General features: G+C 34.9%; 1 protein-coding gene across 5 annotated transcripts in view; it reads left to right on the plus strand.

Annotated features, from left to right (window-relative positions):
• The window catches only part of ROBO2 (roundabout guidance receptor 2), a 572,640-nt gene that overhangs the window by 548,828 nt on the left and 7,767 nt on the right, over nt 1–16,045 (plus strand). For 3 of the 5 annotated variants that reach the window (XM_061194027.1, XM_061194028.1, XM_061194031.1), the window contains exons 24-26: nt 1,478–1,683; nt 10,675–10,857; nt 13,112–13,285. In XM_061194027.1, coding sequence (XP_061050010.1) covers nt 1,478–1,683; nt 10,675–10,857; nt 13,112–13,285 — 563 coding nt within the window. The remainder of the gene's footprint in view (nt 1–1,477; nt 1,684–10,674; nt 10,858–13,111; nt 13,286–16,045) is intronic. The other 2 variants (XM_061194029.1, XM_061194032.1) reach the window with 1 other exon arrangement.

Raw genomic sequence — 16,045 nt, forward strand, 5'->3', positions numbered from 1 at the left:
TTGACTCAATCCATCCCCGCTTCACAAACAGAATTTGAGGTTACACTTAGAGCAAGATGTTGCCATCAACACTCAAGATTTTCTGTGAAAGTATTAGTTAGGAAACTTCCTGACTTTCCAATGAATGAGCTGTGATGAATGCCAGATAATAAATGGGACCTCAAATGCCTTAACTATTAAATTAAAGATGTGGGCCTAATGATATTGAGGTAGCTTCCAGAACTAATATCTTAGGTTTTTTAACATTAAAAGATCTAGAATCTTGTTAATATTGGAGTTGGTTACAAGTTCAAGAATGCAGTTGGGAGAATATTAAACAAATTCTGGAAAAATGAAATATTTTCCCCATAAATGCAAATATTAAAGAAAAATAATCTTGTATCTTTAATTCAAAAACTAACCATAAAAATGCATAAATCGCCCTTAAATCCAGTGGTCTTTTAAGTATTTTGTATCAAGGCAAAAAAAAAAAAAAAAAAGACAAATGTGTCAAAACATGCTATATTCCCTCTTTAATGACAGTAACAAATAACAGACTTACTTTCCTTCAGCATTTTATGGTTTAGAAAAAACTCCTAAGTAGTCACAAAAAGAGCTGACTGGACTCTAGTGTCCAGCTCTGCATTTTACTAGCCATGTTATTTGAAACTTAAGTCACTTAAATTTGAACCTCCCTTTAAAAAATTCTGAAAGAGAGGTGATAATACCAGTTCTATCTACTTCCCAAGGTTGCAATTAGAGTTATTCATTCATTGCAGCTGGTTTATTTGGCACATCTACTGTTCTAAACACAGAGTGCTGAGATGAATCTTTTCTGCCTTTGAGGTGTTTAAGACTTGGGTGGCTAAGACAGATGCAAAAATATTAGCTAGAGCACAAAGTAGCCATTCCTCCCCAGTTTAACCTAAACTCGTTAAAGTGGAAACAATCACCCAGCCTGATTCCTGGGGGATAGTGCAGGAGGAAAGCCTTGTAGGGCAGCGAATGGGCCATGGTTGGAGGGAGAAGGTGTTGGTATTAGATTTTCATGTGACATCTTTTCTTCATAAGGGCCAGCAGGTGATGTGGGTTACACAGGCTGAGTAGAACTTTGACACAAAACTGGAAATGTAATTGTATTCTTTTTGGACCAAAAAAAATCAGCTTTAAATAGATATGTGTGATGAATATTCCTATTCTCCTTTGGGTGATTTATTTGCACAAAAATGCTGGGTCTGTATTCTTTTTCCTCTGTGTATCGTCCCGTAAATACCCATAGAAGAGTGTAATAGTCTATACTGTTGTTACTGTTTTGGCAAGTCATGTATACGTAGACCATTGTCTCTGCTGAAATGTAAGAAAGCACAGTAAGCTCCAGAATTAGTTAAAGGAAAGCAAGAAAACAAAATTAGTTACCACAGCAGGCTGTTTCATTCTAATTACAATTTTGTGGAATGCTAACCAGTGCTTTTTTTTTTCCTTCCCTTGTGAATCCTAGGCATGTTCAAAGCAATAATCAACCTCCGCAGCCCCCGGTTCCACCATTAGGTTACATGTCCGGAGCTTTGATTTCCGATTTGGAAACAGATGTTCCAGATGATGATGCTGATGATGAAGAGGAAGCTTTAGAAATCCCCAGGCCCCTGAGAGCACTAGAACAGACGCCCGGATCCAGTACAGACAATCTAGACAGCTCTGTGACAGGTAATGGAACTGATTTAATAGGAATAAGTGACCCATTTGTAATATTAAAATGCATCGAAAGTCAAATACTTTCTTTTGTAAGATTTATTCCACTCCGTCTGTTTCTGTAACATTTTTAATATGTTAATATTAAACACAAAATTCAAAAAGGATTTGGAAATACTTTTGCTTTGCTGAAAAAATGATAAGAAAAATTCATGAATTTTAAAAAGCTTTAAAGACATGAAAGAAAACTCAGTTATATCCAGGGCTTTCATGAAAAGTTCACTCTACTGGGGAACCAAGTCTATTACATAAAAAACCTTGACTTTTAGAGATGATATATTTTGTATATCAGGAGCAACATACAAAGTGAATGCAATCTTAAAACGCTTCTTGATATTTCACTCTGTAAAATCATTCACTGATGAAGATAAGCAACTCTTCAGAATAAGGCTCTCTAAGGTTGCACAAGGTATTATTTTTAGAGTGGAGAAAATGTATAGCGAGATAAACCATACATTTATGCATTTCATATTGTTGATCCAATAATTGCTCCTCTCCCAAGAAATAGTTATTTTTGCTGTTTACCCCTTTGACTTCCTCTGGCCTCCTTCACCAAGTGAAAGGCTGCAACTGGTATCCTCCTAGGATGATCCCAGGATTGCCACCTATTTCCAAGGATTTAAATTTAGCAAATTGTATTTTAAAAAACTTAAATCCTAATGTGTACACAATGACTGTGGAGAAAAGTAAAAATTCAGTCTTTCTATTCAAGTAGGTATCCGTTCTTTGATACACACACGCAAATGCCTCTTACATGACTATAAAGACATAACTGCTACAAATGTGTTGCCCATGCATGTCCTATCCTTGAGTCTTCTCTGTATACCACCCATTTCTACATTTACCTTCATGACACTCTTCATTCTAGGAGTGCATTTTACCACAGTCCCATTTAATTCATTTTTCCTCCAATGGCTTCTTAATTTGCACACATTTCACACTGTGTGTTACAATTCAAAAACACTGATGGAAACTCCTTTATGACAGTGATGGAGAAACATGAGTACCTACATGTTTCCTCTGCACGACTTCCTGAATTACACAATGTCATGCACGAGCCTACACTTTTCAGGTTTTCTTTTTACCTGGGGGCTGCTTGCCGAGCTAATTAAGATTTAAGACCTGCAGATATACTGCTGTGATTTGAAATCCAGATCCGAATGAAGGTGGCAGAGCAAAAGTTTAAATCTTTGAATGCAGAGAGCTAACTTATTACTGCACTATTATGTTAAGCCCCTTTGCCTGAATTTCTAGCATAATCTCCTTCAGGGTAAAATCTGCATAGTTTTGCATGTCTCACTGCTGATACTGAACTCTTTTCTATTAGGAATGCAGTAAAAATTGCAATGATAAAAGTCACCCACCGACTATGTAGTTCTTTTCTTAAATATTATAATGTCAAAGATGATAAATATGTCTATAAATCAGGAGAAGGCCATTTTGAACTTTTACATGCTCACCTGTTAATAACATGTTTCACTGTTTAATATGACGGCGGTTAAAGACAATCTGAATTTCTCCTTGTAGCTGGTATAATGTTCGTTCCAAATGAAGCTTTTATTGGTAAGAAAAAGTCTGTTTTCCTACTTGAATTCGGTGCTTAATTACTGCCATATATAAAAACCTCAAGGTGTTTAGGTATGCATTGCACAATGAATTTATCCTATGAATAATATCTCTCCTTAGTTAGTAAAAGAAGTTGCACTCTACACCGAAGTAGCCAAGCAGGAAACTTTTTTCTTTTTTTTTGTTTTTTTGTTTTATTTACAATAACTTTGTGGGGAAGGTATGATCAAAGATTTAATTTGCTTTCTAGGGTGTAAGTGTAATTTAAAGTAAATAAAAGTTAAAAATAAAAGTAAATATAGTTTTTCAGAAAAAAGGATGTGTGTGTAGGGAGTGTGTGTGCAGAAGGGTGTGCATGTCTGAAAGTATAGCTAGGGTTTGTGATTATGTGTAAGGTGTGTGTGTGTGAGTGTACGTAGGAGTGTGTATATGAGCATACATAGGATGTTGGGTGTAGTAGAGCATGTGTGCATGTCTGTATGTGTACCTGGGGGTGGCCCTGAGATGCATGTGTATATGGATCAAATGCTACAGAAACCAACATGCTAATGAACATTGCTCTAACGTGTTTATGTTTTCTTCAGACACTCAAGGCTAGTTTAATGGTGCTAAATGAGGTGGGCATTAAAACAGAGGCTATTTCCATTGGCTTTGTATGTTTTTAAGATGGTAAGTGCCCACGGAGAGCATTCTGATTTTTCTGTAAATTACTTTGAATTCTAAATTTGTGTGTGGTGTGAGTAAATTAGTCATCACTTTCATCTGAATTCTCTATTTTCATTTTCATGAAACTAATGACCATTTTTTATGAAATAGAACTAACAGTTACTTTCCAGTCCTTGAAACTCTAAAGCCAACCAGAACGAAAGCCCAGCGATAACACAAAGATGGGCTAATAAGACTGTATATAAAATTATTTAGAATTTTACTTCTGAAATACGTTGCATTCCAACAGCTGCCACATTCAGGAATATCAGCAGTTAACAAGGTACAGAGCCTATTTTTGTAAAGAAATAAGTATATTATTTTCAAATGTGTTCTGAACAACTAAGTAATTTATGAGGGACTTTAAATTTTTTGAAATAATGCTTCATGAATGGAGAAGGCCAAGAAGAGAGGAAAATATCAATAATTCTATAACCCATAATCTCAGTGTCTTAGTCTGGTTGGGTAGTTATAACAAAATATCATAGACTAGGTGGCCTAAACAACAAACAGTGGAAAGCTGGCAAGTCCAAGATCAAGGTGTGGGCAGACTGGGTTTCTGGTGAGAGCCCTCTTCTTGGCTTACAGGGAGCCATCTTCGCACTGTGTCTTCACATGGCAGAGAAGGAGAGCAAGCTCTCTGATCTCTTTTTATAAGGTCCCTAATCCCACCCTCATGACCTCACCCTCATGACCTCATCTAAACCTAATTACCTCCCAAAAGCTCCACCTCAAAATACCATAACGTTACGGGTGAGAGCTTCAACATATGAATTTTAGGGGGATGTCAACATTCAGTCCATAACATTCAGGCGTGGAAAATGTATTTGAAAATCTGTTATTTATTGATTTCCACAACAAATATTTATTGAAAGTCTATTCCTTCCAACCACTTGGCTAGGAATTTAGATTTGGTAATAATAGTAATAATAACAACAGCAACAACAACTTGCACATATATAGCCCTTAGTACACCCAAGGCACTCTTCTAAACAGTTGCCTGTTTTTTGTATGGGTGGCTTAGTGAGCTAAGAATGCTTCTTACATTTTTAAAGGGTTGTAAGAAAACAAGAAACAAACAAAAAGAAAAAATAAGTGACAGACAGCAAAGCCTAAAATATTTAGTAGATGGCACTTTGCAGAAGTTTGCTGATCCCTGTTCTAAGGTTTTACCATGTATTAACTCATTTAATTGTCACAACCCCATTTTTATTCTCATTTTATAGATAAGGAAATTGAGGCACAGAGGGGTTTAAAGACTTTCTTTAAGATCACCCACCTGATAAGTGGCAGAAGAATGTTCAAAATCAATCAGCCTTACTCCAAAGACCAGTTATCATGATCCCTGCTCTGGAAATGCTCAACTGTTTTCTCATCTTTGGATTTAGCATATTTAAGAGGAAAATGATCTCCTGGTCTGTTCTTCTCTCTCCCTTTCTGTGCGTGTGCATGTATACATATATGAATAAATATATATTTATACAAATACAACACATTTTATCTCTGGAAACATTCGTTTTTACCCCTTATACACTTAATCAAGATCAAAAATATTAAATTTTTAGATGTAACTTTTATTATTTGTTTTTCTCATATTTCATTCTATATTCAGTTATAATGACTCATGCCAACAAAATTCAACTCTCAGTACTTTTTATAGGGAGTCACATTCTTATAATTTTATTTTAATTTATACTTACAGTTTAAACCTACTTGGTTGTAATAAAGTACAAAAAATGTTCTGATTACAGCACATCACACTCTTTTGCCTAGAAAGTAAACATACAGGATTGTTTCAGTCTTCAGGAATATGCTTGTAATATTTCTTTCTAAATGCCAAACCCACCACTTTTGGGTAACAGGTTTGGGGAAACCTTTAATACTTTTTTCTTTGACTTCCATGGTGGGAGTCAAGGGTGAGTGTTTCCTGGATTTAATGACTCCAGCACAGGAAAAAAAAAAAACAGAAGGCAATAGGAGAGAGGGCAGGAGAAAAATGTCCTGAACATGGAGCCAAGGTTCTAACTGCCTCAGTGATCACAAAAAGTAAGACTGAGAGTGAGTGCTGTTAAATGAAACAAATAAAAGTTTCCTTGACTGCTGAACCCCACGTAAATACCCTAGTTGAACGGAAATCGGGGCTCTATATTTTCTGTATTTTATGTCTTTGGAGGTTTTTGCTGGAAGTCCCAAAGCAGATTATTTTGAAAACAATAAAACCTGGCAGCCTCACCACCTTACTTGACCACACAGCTTTTAAAGAATTGGCCACTTAAAAGCATGACCTGATGCCTTGCTTTTGTTGCAAAAATTTAAGGAAAATATTTTTGTAATAGGGAAATTTCAGAGGTAATGCTAAAAATCACTAAATACTTTTCTTAGACATTCTCCACAGCTCTGATTTATTTAAAAAGAAATTAAATACACACTTCAAAATTTAACAGATAAACGTGGATATCATATATTCAACTTTTATCTGAGTAGAACAAATTAGCAGGTGTCATAGGTCGCAAGGAAGAGATTTTTTAATTTCTTATTTTGCTTTCCCTTTTATATTACACATTCCTTTCTCTCTGAGGAGTGTAGGTGAATTGTTGTGTATTCAATATGTTTGAGTGAAAGAACTTCTAAATATTAGAAATGTTTTTCTACATCTAGGCAGAGGTCAATATTTGGATTGATTTGTCCAAAGACACTTAGAGCTGAAGATTTTATTTAACAGATAGTTAAACAGATTGCACTTAATAGGAAGAGTTCCTGGATTAAATATTGGCTGAAAAAATGGGGGACAGCCAGTTTTTGTATCTCATAAAAATGGTAATGCAACAATTAGCAGGGTCATATTATAAAGCATACACTTGACTCTAGCTTAATGGGTCTAAGGATAAGCATCTATCAGCAAGGAAGGATTTAGCATAAAACGACATGTAAATGAATTGATGACTGATCATAAATTAATTTTAGTGCTGAAGATATAATGGAGATACAGCAAGATGCCACTTTATCATGGTATTTTACTGCTCAGTACCATTTTGCCACAACTTAATGTCCTATCATCAGTTCTTCCTTAACAGCTTGAATACATTTGAGATTTTTTTTGGCCTTTCAGCAATTTTTAAACCTGAGAAATTTGGAAAGATGGAAGATGTAAACACAAATAAATCTGGCTATGTTACACAAATTCATTTTTCATTAAATGTTTAAATATGTATTGGTTATGTTTGTGCCCATAACATGTCAAATTGGTATGGATTGCTTGTAATTTGTGAAGAATCTCTACCTTCGCTGTTTTATCTAGTGTTCGTTTCAACTTTCGTGGTTATGTTTACATTTATGAAAGAAAGCCAGTTATCACAAAAATGGCTTACTTTCTAATTGATGAATCAATGTTTTTCTTTTCTTATAATCATTGTCCTTTTTTTTGTAATAGTTTACATAAATCTTCAGATAATCTTTGATGTTTAAATATAAAGAAAAAGAAAGAATGGTAGCCACAGAGAGGTGAAATCAGTAATCATTAAATAAATTTTAACAATTTTACACTATGGAAGAAATTTAATATATGTTATATACTTTTTTATTCATGGTGTATTGCCAATTTTCTTTAAAAATATTTCCCACAAATGTAGCCATTCCATATATCATAAGTACTCCATATCTCAAATAGAGAGAATGGGTTGTCAAACATAAAGACAGAGGAACAAAGAGGGAAAGAAAATTTTTTTCCTTCTGTTTGTTTCCTTCTTGCCCTCCATTTTGAAGGCAAACTCAACTATATTAAGCTGAGGGCACTTGCCCCTCTTTAGTTTGTGGTGATGAGGTTTCCTATTGCCCATTATGGGCAAATCACTATGGCACACATCTCTTCAACTCTGAAGTCATCTATCTAGTTTCTTTGTACAGAGAGTGGTGAAAAAAGAATATCTTTCTATATTGACCAACACCCACTTGAAGCCATGTCATTCATCCATGCTACCCTCTCTTCCCAGGGAAGGGAAAAAAGCATCAGGGAAAACTTCATGAATAACTGGAATTTCTGAGTAATAGTAAGGAGCAGTAATGATTGAGATAAAGTCAGAGCAAAGACCCAAAGGCCGGAAAATAGTTGATTTGTTTAGGAATTGGCAAATCAGTATGGGGAAATCCTCATATGAAGGACTAATTACATCACTGCTTTCCCCATTGTCCAAGTAATCAACAAGAGTTGACTGACCTTATATTCCTTATTTAATAAATTTTCTGGGAGTTATTATGAGTATGTTCTTTCTGTAGCTAAAGTAAGGCCATTGCTAGGAAATTACACATGGATTAGAATCCCATGCAGAATTTATACTGAATAATGAAAATATCGAAGGCATTTAATTCATTATGCCAATGTTTATTGAATTTTTACTGGGAAATGTCCCTGTACATGAGGTATTAAAATGAATAATAAATAGTTCCTAATCTCCAGAGTTCCACTGTCTGGAAGAGAAAACATATATGCAACAAACGCTAGTTTGTAGAGATATGATATGCTACCGTATGCATACTATTTGAAAAACACAAGAGGTAGAGAAATTGATTCCCTCTAAGACAGGGTTGAAGATGAAGTGGAGTCAGGGTGATAAAAGAGATGATATTGATTTGGACTTTGAAGTTAGGCACCGGGCAATAGACTTAGTAACAATCTAAGTCTATTGTGTGTCAAAGGAATGAGAGGCAATGGGACTGAACTGGCTATTAGAGGGAATGGGGCTGGAAAGGTAGGCTGGGCTAGATATTGAAGAATCTCAAATACCTCAGTCAGTGTTTAAATGTATTGGCAAACTAGGTAAGACTTTGAATGGAAAGACAGAATTATGTGATAAATGTTCCAGAAAAAGTAATTCATATGGCAAGGAGGAAGATAGAAGGGACCAGAAGGAAATCAGTTCGGAGGAGCTTAGGAATGAAACTGGAGATGTAGAAAAGGAGATGCTTGTTTGGAGAGTGAGTTTCAAATAGCCGGCACAGATTTATTTGCAGATTTCAGCAGACATTTAGAAATACAGAAAACAGGACATAGAAGCTCAAAACTGAGCTTTCCCATGTTTCCAAAGTATCCTCAGTTCTAGGGTTTCATATTCTTTTGTGATCACTGGCTGAATCACTTTGATTTTTTCTTATCTACTGTAGCATTATATTGCAAAGCTGATTGCATCATTTCTCCTTTCATTTTGGGCTGTTGGTCCTTGACTTGTGATTATTAACTCAGAAATGGTTCTCTCAGAGGAGGCTCAGTTGCTGGTGTTATCTTGGCTTCCTTGCAGTGGCCTGTGTCAAGCGAATTTGTTTGGAAAGTAAAAAGTGTATCTCCATGCTTTTGGCAAATAGAATCAAAACTCTTTCTTTTTCTGCTACACTTAATACCTTTTTAACTTCTCTCATCCTTCTAACCCCTCCAGTGCCTGTTTTCTCTGTCTTGAAAGTGCATAAACCCATGTTATTGTATCCTGGCACCTGAACTAAGAGTACAAACACTTGATCATGGCAACACTCCTAACTCTACTGCTGTCTCTTAAACATTGGAGTAAAGGGGGAAGAAAATCTATGGCACTTAACTTTAGTCTCTTTTATGTGAATATGTGTTTGTTTTATTTGGGAATATTAAATTAGCTTCCTATAAATACTTTGTGCCTCTCTTTTTAAAAATTTGGGATAAGCAACACTTGGTATTTTTATTGTGTCATACACTAATGGTACAACAACCTAAATAAATATTGTAATGTTAATTGCTTTAAGTAATAGATCGTCTCAGTGTGCTTTGGTCTAAGAAAAAAAGGATAAAAGTGTAAATGACTTGCTAAAAATTAAGAATAAGCATTATTTCTCAGTAGCATCATATTTTGCAGCTCTCTACACATAAAGCTGTGATTCTTTTCCTCTATTGCCATGTTGCACTTTGCAGAAAAATCCATGTTAATGTCAGTGGTATTCTTTATAATGATTAATTTTCTAAAATAAAGATTAGTATTAAAGAGAAAACTGGAGGTCTTAAAGTAATTGGAAAACAAAGAAATCACACTAAGCTTTGAAAAAATAGAACTTTTCAAAAGTAAATATTTTGTTATATTCTAAGTCTATTTGCTCTGGTATTATTTATACATTTTTGATTATTAGTGCTTGTTATTTCCCGAGTATTTAAATTTTTATTTTAAATTCTTGAAATAATTCTAGCCCTTCTGCAGTATGTGAGTGTAGATTTCATGAAAATTATCACTAGTCTGCATTAAATTCAAAATATATTCACACTATTTGTTCAACTGAGTTCTTGCTAAGTTGACTTTAAACACACTATAATTTATTTCAGTAAAAATGTTTTTCTCTGAAGTCTAGGCCTTAAAATATACATAGCAATTCTCTTTTAGAAAATAATAGTGTAACAATTTAAACAATGTAAGAATGGAATCGTACAGTACATGTTTTGTTCATGTGTTGAAAACAGATACATGTCTTCAATGAGCTTAATTCTTCTGCATTAGAAATGTTTAAAACATGGATGATGCTTGCACATGGCTAAAGAAGTCTTGGTGAAACCCGATTTAACCTCAAGGACGAGTGAGGAGTGCAGGCTCTTGTTCATTAGTATAGTATGTACAAGCCGATGAGCTATGCAATATATACCACTCACTAGACGACTACATTTGTTTTTAGGTTCAATGGTAAATGGATGGGGCTCTGCATCTGATGAGGATCGTAACTTTTCTAGTCATAGATCTAGTGTAGGTAGCTCCTCAGATGGCTCCATCTTTGCCAGCGGCAGTTTTGCACAAGCACTGGTGGCAGCAGCAGATAAAGCTGGTTTTAGGCTGGATGGAACCAGCCTTACAAGAACAGGTTGGTAGACTGAGTCAACACTCTTTGCATGAGAGAATCTTGTCCTTGGACACTGAGCTATTTATCTTCTGTCCTTTCTCCTCAGCGAGTCTGACTGCAGGGTTTTCTTTAATATGCATGAACACAGTTTGGATGCTCAGTTATCAGACAGAACTCTCTTCTGATGCTCCCTTTGCAGAGCCAAGAATAGGCTCCTACTCACCACCTTCCATCCTTTGTTCCCCTTTCCCTTCATGGCTCCGCTGATTAATTGGAATATGCTTCCTTCTTATACTATAGCAACGCTGCAACTCAGATTGCCATTAAATTTTCAATAACTCGCACTTTGCAAAATTCTCACACAATCAATAATGTACCCAGTGATTAAAATTATTCAGCTTTTATCTCCATTACTTTCCTTTGCCCCATTTCTTTCTGCAAATGCATTTTCTGGGAAGGCTTTCTCAGCATGGGGTGAATGGGTCTGAGGCTGTCAGTCTAACAGTTCAAATGGCTGATGGTCTTATTGTTTGGCTGTTAAGATTTTAATCCAATAATTTATTATTTGTTTTAAAGGATGCTAATTAAAAATACACCCACTGCATTTGCAAGTTAAATAAAATGATGACTACTTGTATATTGCTCTTTATCACAATCTAATTTTGGTTTCTGAAATTAATAAATAATAATAATATAAAAGACCAAATACGTAATTTTTCACGTTTCTGATCATTAACTCAAAAATAAATGTGGGATTCACTCTATTAATAGATCAGTAATTTTGTAATCATTTGTTTTACTGAACAAAATAACTTTGGCATGATCCTGTTACATGACTATGTGTACTTCTTAAATGCACATAGAAGAAACTTCTGATATATGAATTAAACTGAGTTGCCTTACAAAACAAACTAATGAAACTCTAAATGCATTTTTGAAATCTTAATAGTATTCAAATAGTAAAGAAAAATAAATGACTTTGACCCTTCACTAAACTCACAAGTTATAAAAATGAGTCTTGGAAGCTTCCTTTGAATTATACCATCATATAATGTTATGCTATTTCTTTTGAGTATGCACTAGGCATCTTCAAAGTAAAGAAGATTTTCCAAGCATTGCAGAGGTTTATTTTTCATATAGCATCTGAACTAAAATATGTTGTAATATAATGGTTATTTGAATTTTCTTGCTTTCTAAGGCGTAAGTCAGAAACTTTATGTTGCCTGAGTGCTTTTTGTGGCATAGCTATAAGCAGAGCAGTGAGAAAGTGCAAGGAAACTAATAAATTAGAAGGCATAAGTACATGTCTTGCATGTATGCTAATAGCTAATAAAGCATTAAGCAGTATCATGTCACATTGACTTAAAATGTAACTATATACAGTAATTTTGAATGAAATGAAAACATGCAATAGAGAATAAATACATGTACATAAACCAACCCTCTCATACCATAACAAACATGTTATTAAAATCGTAAGATGTTGAAAATTTATTAGCTTACCATTTGCCAGAATATATTTCCCTGCATATGTACACTAAACTACAAGAAAAGGACATAGCACATTTCATTTTTCAATGAGAATTTGGAGTCTGCTCAGATACAATACTATTCATCAGAAAACACCTATTGCACTTTGGATATACAAGGTGATTTTAACCTGCTCTCTATCCTATACTATACACTAATGTTATTGAGTTTCTGCTAAGACAGGTAGAATTCATCGTGTATGTGTATGGGTGGTAAGGTCAATTAAATATATGTATCTGAGCAGACCTTTCATGTAAAATTTCAAATGTAATTACTACAGGACATTTTTCTGTGCTCAAAGAGAGTTTGTAAGATTCCAAGGGTGAAATTTGATTAAACAGATAGGACAGTACATAATTCACTTCAGAAATAGCTTCTTTAATTTTAAGGAGTAAAAGCTGCATGAATTTGCCTATATCTATGAAAATATTACTAAGATTGTCAAGGTTAAATACAAATATAATCAAGGAATATTGAAAAAACGGAATATTGAGTTTTTGGTTAGTGGTTTTGTTTCATATTCATTTGTTTAAATTTTTTCAGTGGGTAGTAGGTTGGTTATAAAAATCGGACAAACTAAATGCAGCAGGGCATATTTTTTTCTATGGAGATGCACCAGTATTTTGTATCTTCAAACGTCATCTCCAGGCAGGTTTAGAGGCTAGTCTTAGAGCAGAAATACAAGACAGAATCAATGTCTTATAATAACATTCTCTATACCTCATTCCCTTTGTTTACTTTTTAGGCAAAGCCTTTACCTCCTCTCAAAGACCTCGACCAACCAGCCCATTTTCTACTGACAGTAACACCAGTGCAGCCATGAGTCAAAGTCAGAGGCCTCGGCCCACTAAAAAACACAAGGGAGGGCGAGTGGACCCACAACCAGCATTGCCTCACCGAAGGGAAGGAATGACAGATGGTAGGTTTGTTTCCTTCTCTCGTCTCCTAACTGAAAAGACATGATCTGTGCAATCAGTAACTTAGATTAAAGAAGCTATGGTAGATTAGGCATTGTCTTGTTATATAACCAGGCTGAACACCTGGCAATGTGGTCTTGTTTCAATAAAACACCCTCTTTTTTTTTTTAACAATCTGGAATTATTTCTACATTATCCAGCCCCAAGAAATACAGGCCATACTGCTTTGCAATGTTGATTTTTCTGCTGTTCTGGCATTTTCCATTAGTGCTTTTTAGTGAACATTCCTTTTTAAGATTAAGGAAGAAAACATAAGTAGCATTGCAGTTGCCATGTTGTTGGATCATTTTTGAAATTGAATTAAGATATCTTAGATGGTATTTCACTTTTGAAAAAGACCGTGTAGTGATTTCCAATTTAGTAATTTTTTAGTTTCATTAATTCCAGGGCTAAAAATATGCTATAGATCATCTGGTTGATGGATCAGTAAACTTTTTCTGAAAAGTCCAGATAGTAAATATTTTTGGCTTTAGCGAGCCAAACAGTGTCTGTCAAGACTACTCAACACTACTCAATTGTAGTGTCTGTGAAGCTATAGAAAAAATGTAAATGAATGGGTGTGACTGATTTCTAATAAAACTTTATTGACAAAACAGGCAATGGCTTAATTTGGCCCATGGGCCATAGCTTGCTGATTTATTTCAATTCTTTTATTTATGTATAGCGTCCAGTCTTTGAGTATTTGCTTAAATACTGCTAGTTTCAGGAAACAAAATATTATTGGACGATATCCTTGTTCAATAATGAGTAGTTCATCAGCTCAATATTCAACTTAGTTCTCATATGTTTAAATATAGGAATAAAAGTATTTATCCTGAAGTTTTATCCTCAGGAATATGTAGGATAATATATGTAAAAAGCCCAATATAACGTCAGACCGAAAGGTAAATTTCTTCCCCCTTCTCTGCAATATCTCCTGCAAGCACACACACTTTTTCCTGAGATAGTACTACTAAACATCAAAAGGATGAACCTAGCCAAGCTGCACATGAGAACCGTCTGGGAACTCTTAAAATATACCCTGGAGATTCTGATTTATTTGTTCTGGGGTGAAAACCAGTCACGAGTATTTTTAAAGCTTCATGGGAGAATCTAATGTGCAGTCAGCTTTGAGAAGCTATAACTGAGTTCTGCACACTCATCTCAGTCTCTTAGACTCTCTTAGACATTATAGGACAGAATGAGGCTTAGTTGGAAAAGAAGTATTTGTTCTTTATTGGTTTGGGGGTAGGTCCTTAGCTGGCAGCCACCGTTGTGCTTTCTCTTGTCATTTTATAATGCTAAGAAGACTTTAAAAGCCAAAATAACTTGGTCTAAAAACCTTCAGGTTTACTTATCTTTCCATCTTTCCTGCTTACTTTGTCCCCATTGGAAAGTGTTTCTATGGAATACAAGGGTAAGGGTACAATCAAGATTTTGATTCTCTGTAAGTGGATATCCTGTGGTGAGCAAAAATGCTTATTACCTCCTTTCTGCCTCAGATGATCTAAAGGTTAGCTGAGCACTTGAAGCGTTGATCTTGTTCCCTCTAAATAAAAAGGACTACTCTCACTGATATTCTAGTTACAAATCTCAGCATTAATAATTTTGTGTAATTTTCCTGATATGAATGTCTTGGAGAGAGGAAAAAATCCAGGGACAATATGGGTTTTTTGTGGCTTTTCCAAAATGTTTGAAGATCATGTCCAGAATATGTGGAAGATATAAAATATAAATCAGCAAAATAGAGAGCTCTTTTCTTTCTTCCTAAAACACTTTCCTTGCAAGCTTTCTTCAGAGTGTCTAGTGAAAACAAGCTACCTCCTAGTTTAAAGCATGATCAATATATTGCTTATATTTCTAAAAAACAAATAGGTTCCTAACATTTCAAATTTACTGGCATTCCAAAAAAGGTTATGGATTAGGTGCTATTAGTAGATACATTTTGGAAGTGGTGATATTGCAAAGCAAATTTTGGCTCACATGTCTTTCCAAGTGTTTGATCCAAAGACATTTTAGTTATGATACAAGGACATTTATTTTGGATAGCACTCTACAGATTATCCTTAAGGATTTTGTTATTTTACCACAGATGTATATGTCGTAGCTTTTGTATGGTATGAATCCATGCATCAGTAATAAATTTATAATATTTGTATATAAAATCAAACTGTTCTTTTGAGGAAGGTTGCTATTTAGTAGCACTTAACGTATAGACGTTTTACCGTAAAATTTTTGCATTATAGATTTTACAACAGTGTTTTATGAGTACATTAATCAGAGTAATTATTGCTAGCTGCTATACCAAACAGCTTCTATCCCCTCAGTGCCTTAGCACAGTAAGCGTTTATTTCTCATGGACACAGTGATTTATAAAAGTCAGGTGACTCTCCTCTAAGTTGTAGTGTAAAGATGTATGCTTCTTAAATATTGAGACACCATTATTTCCAAGATGGGACCTTGATGGTTTCTGAGTGACGGGAAGACAGAACGTAGGTGATTATTTGAGAGGTTCTATGGCTACTCCTGAAAGTGGGACATGCCTCCTTCATTGGCAAGAACTCTGTCACATGGCATCAAACTAACTACTGGAGTGGGAAAGTAATCTTCCCTTGTGGCCAATAGAGGAATTGGGAGTGGTGAGCAACCTCAGTCTCTGTCTCAAAGACTATGCAAAAACTCACACACATGTTAAGGAATGTTCTTCTCCCTTGGATAAAGTC

Source organism: Eubalaena glacialis, chromosome 6 (genome assembly GCF_028564815.1).
Source record: "Eubalaena glacialis isolate mEubGla1 chromosome 6, mEubGla1.1.hap2.+ XY, whole genome shotgun sequence".
NCBI lineage: Eukaryota > Metazoa > Chordata > Mammalia > Artiodactyla > Balaenidae > Eubalaena > Eubalaena glacialis.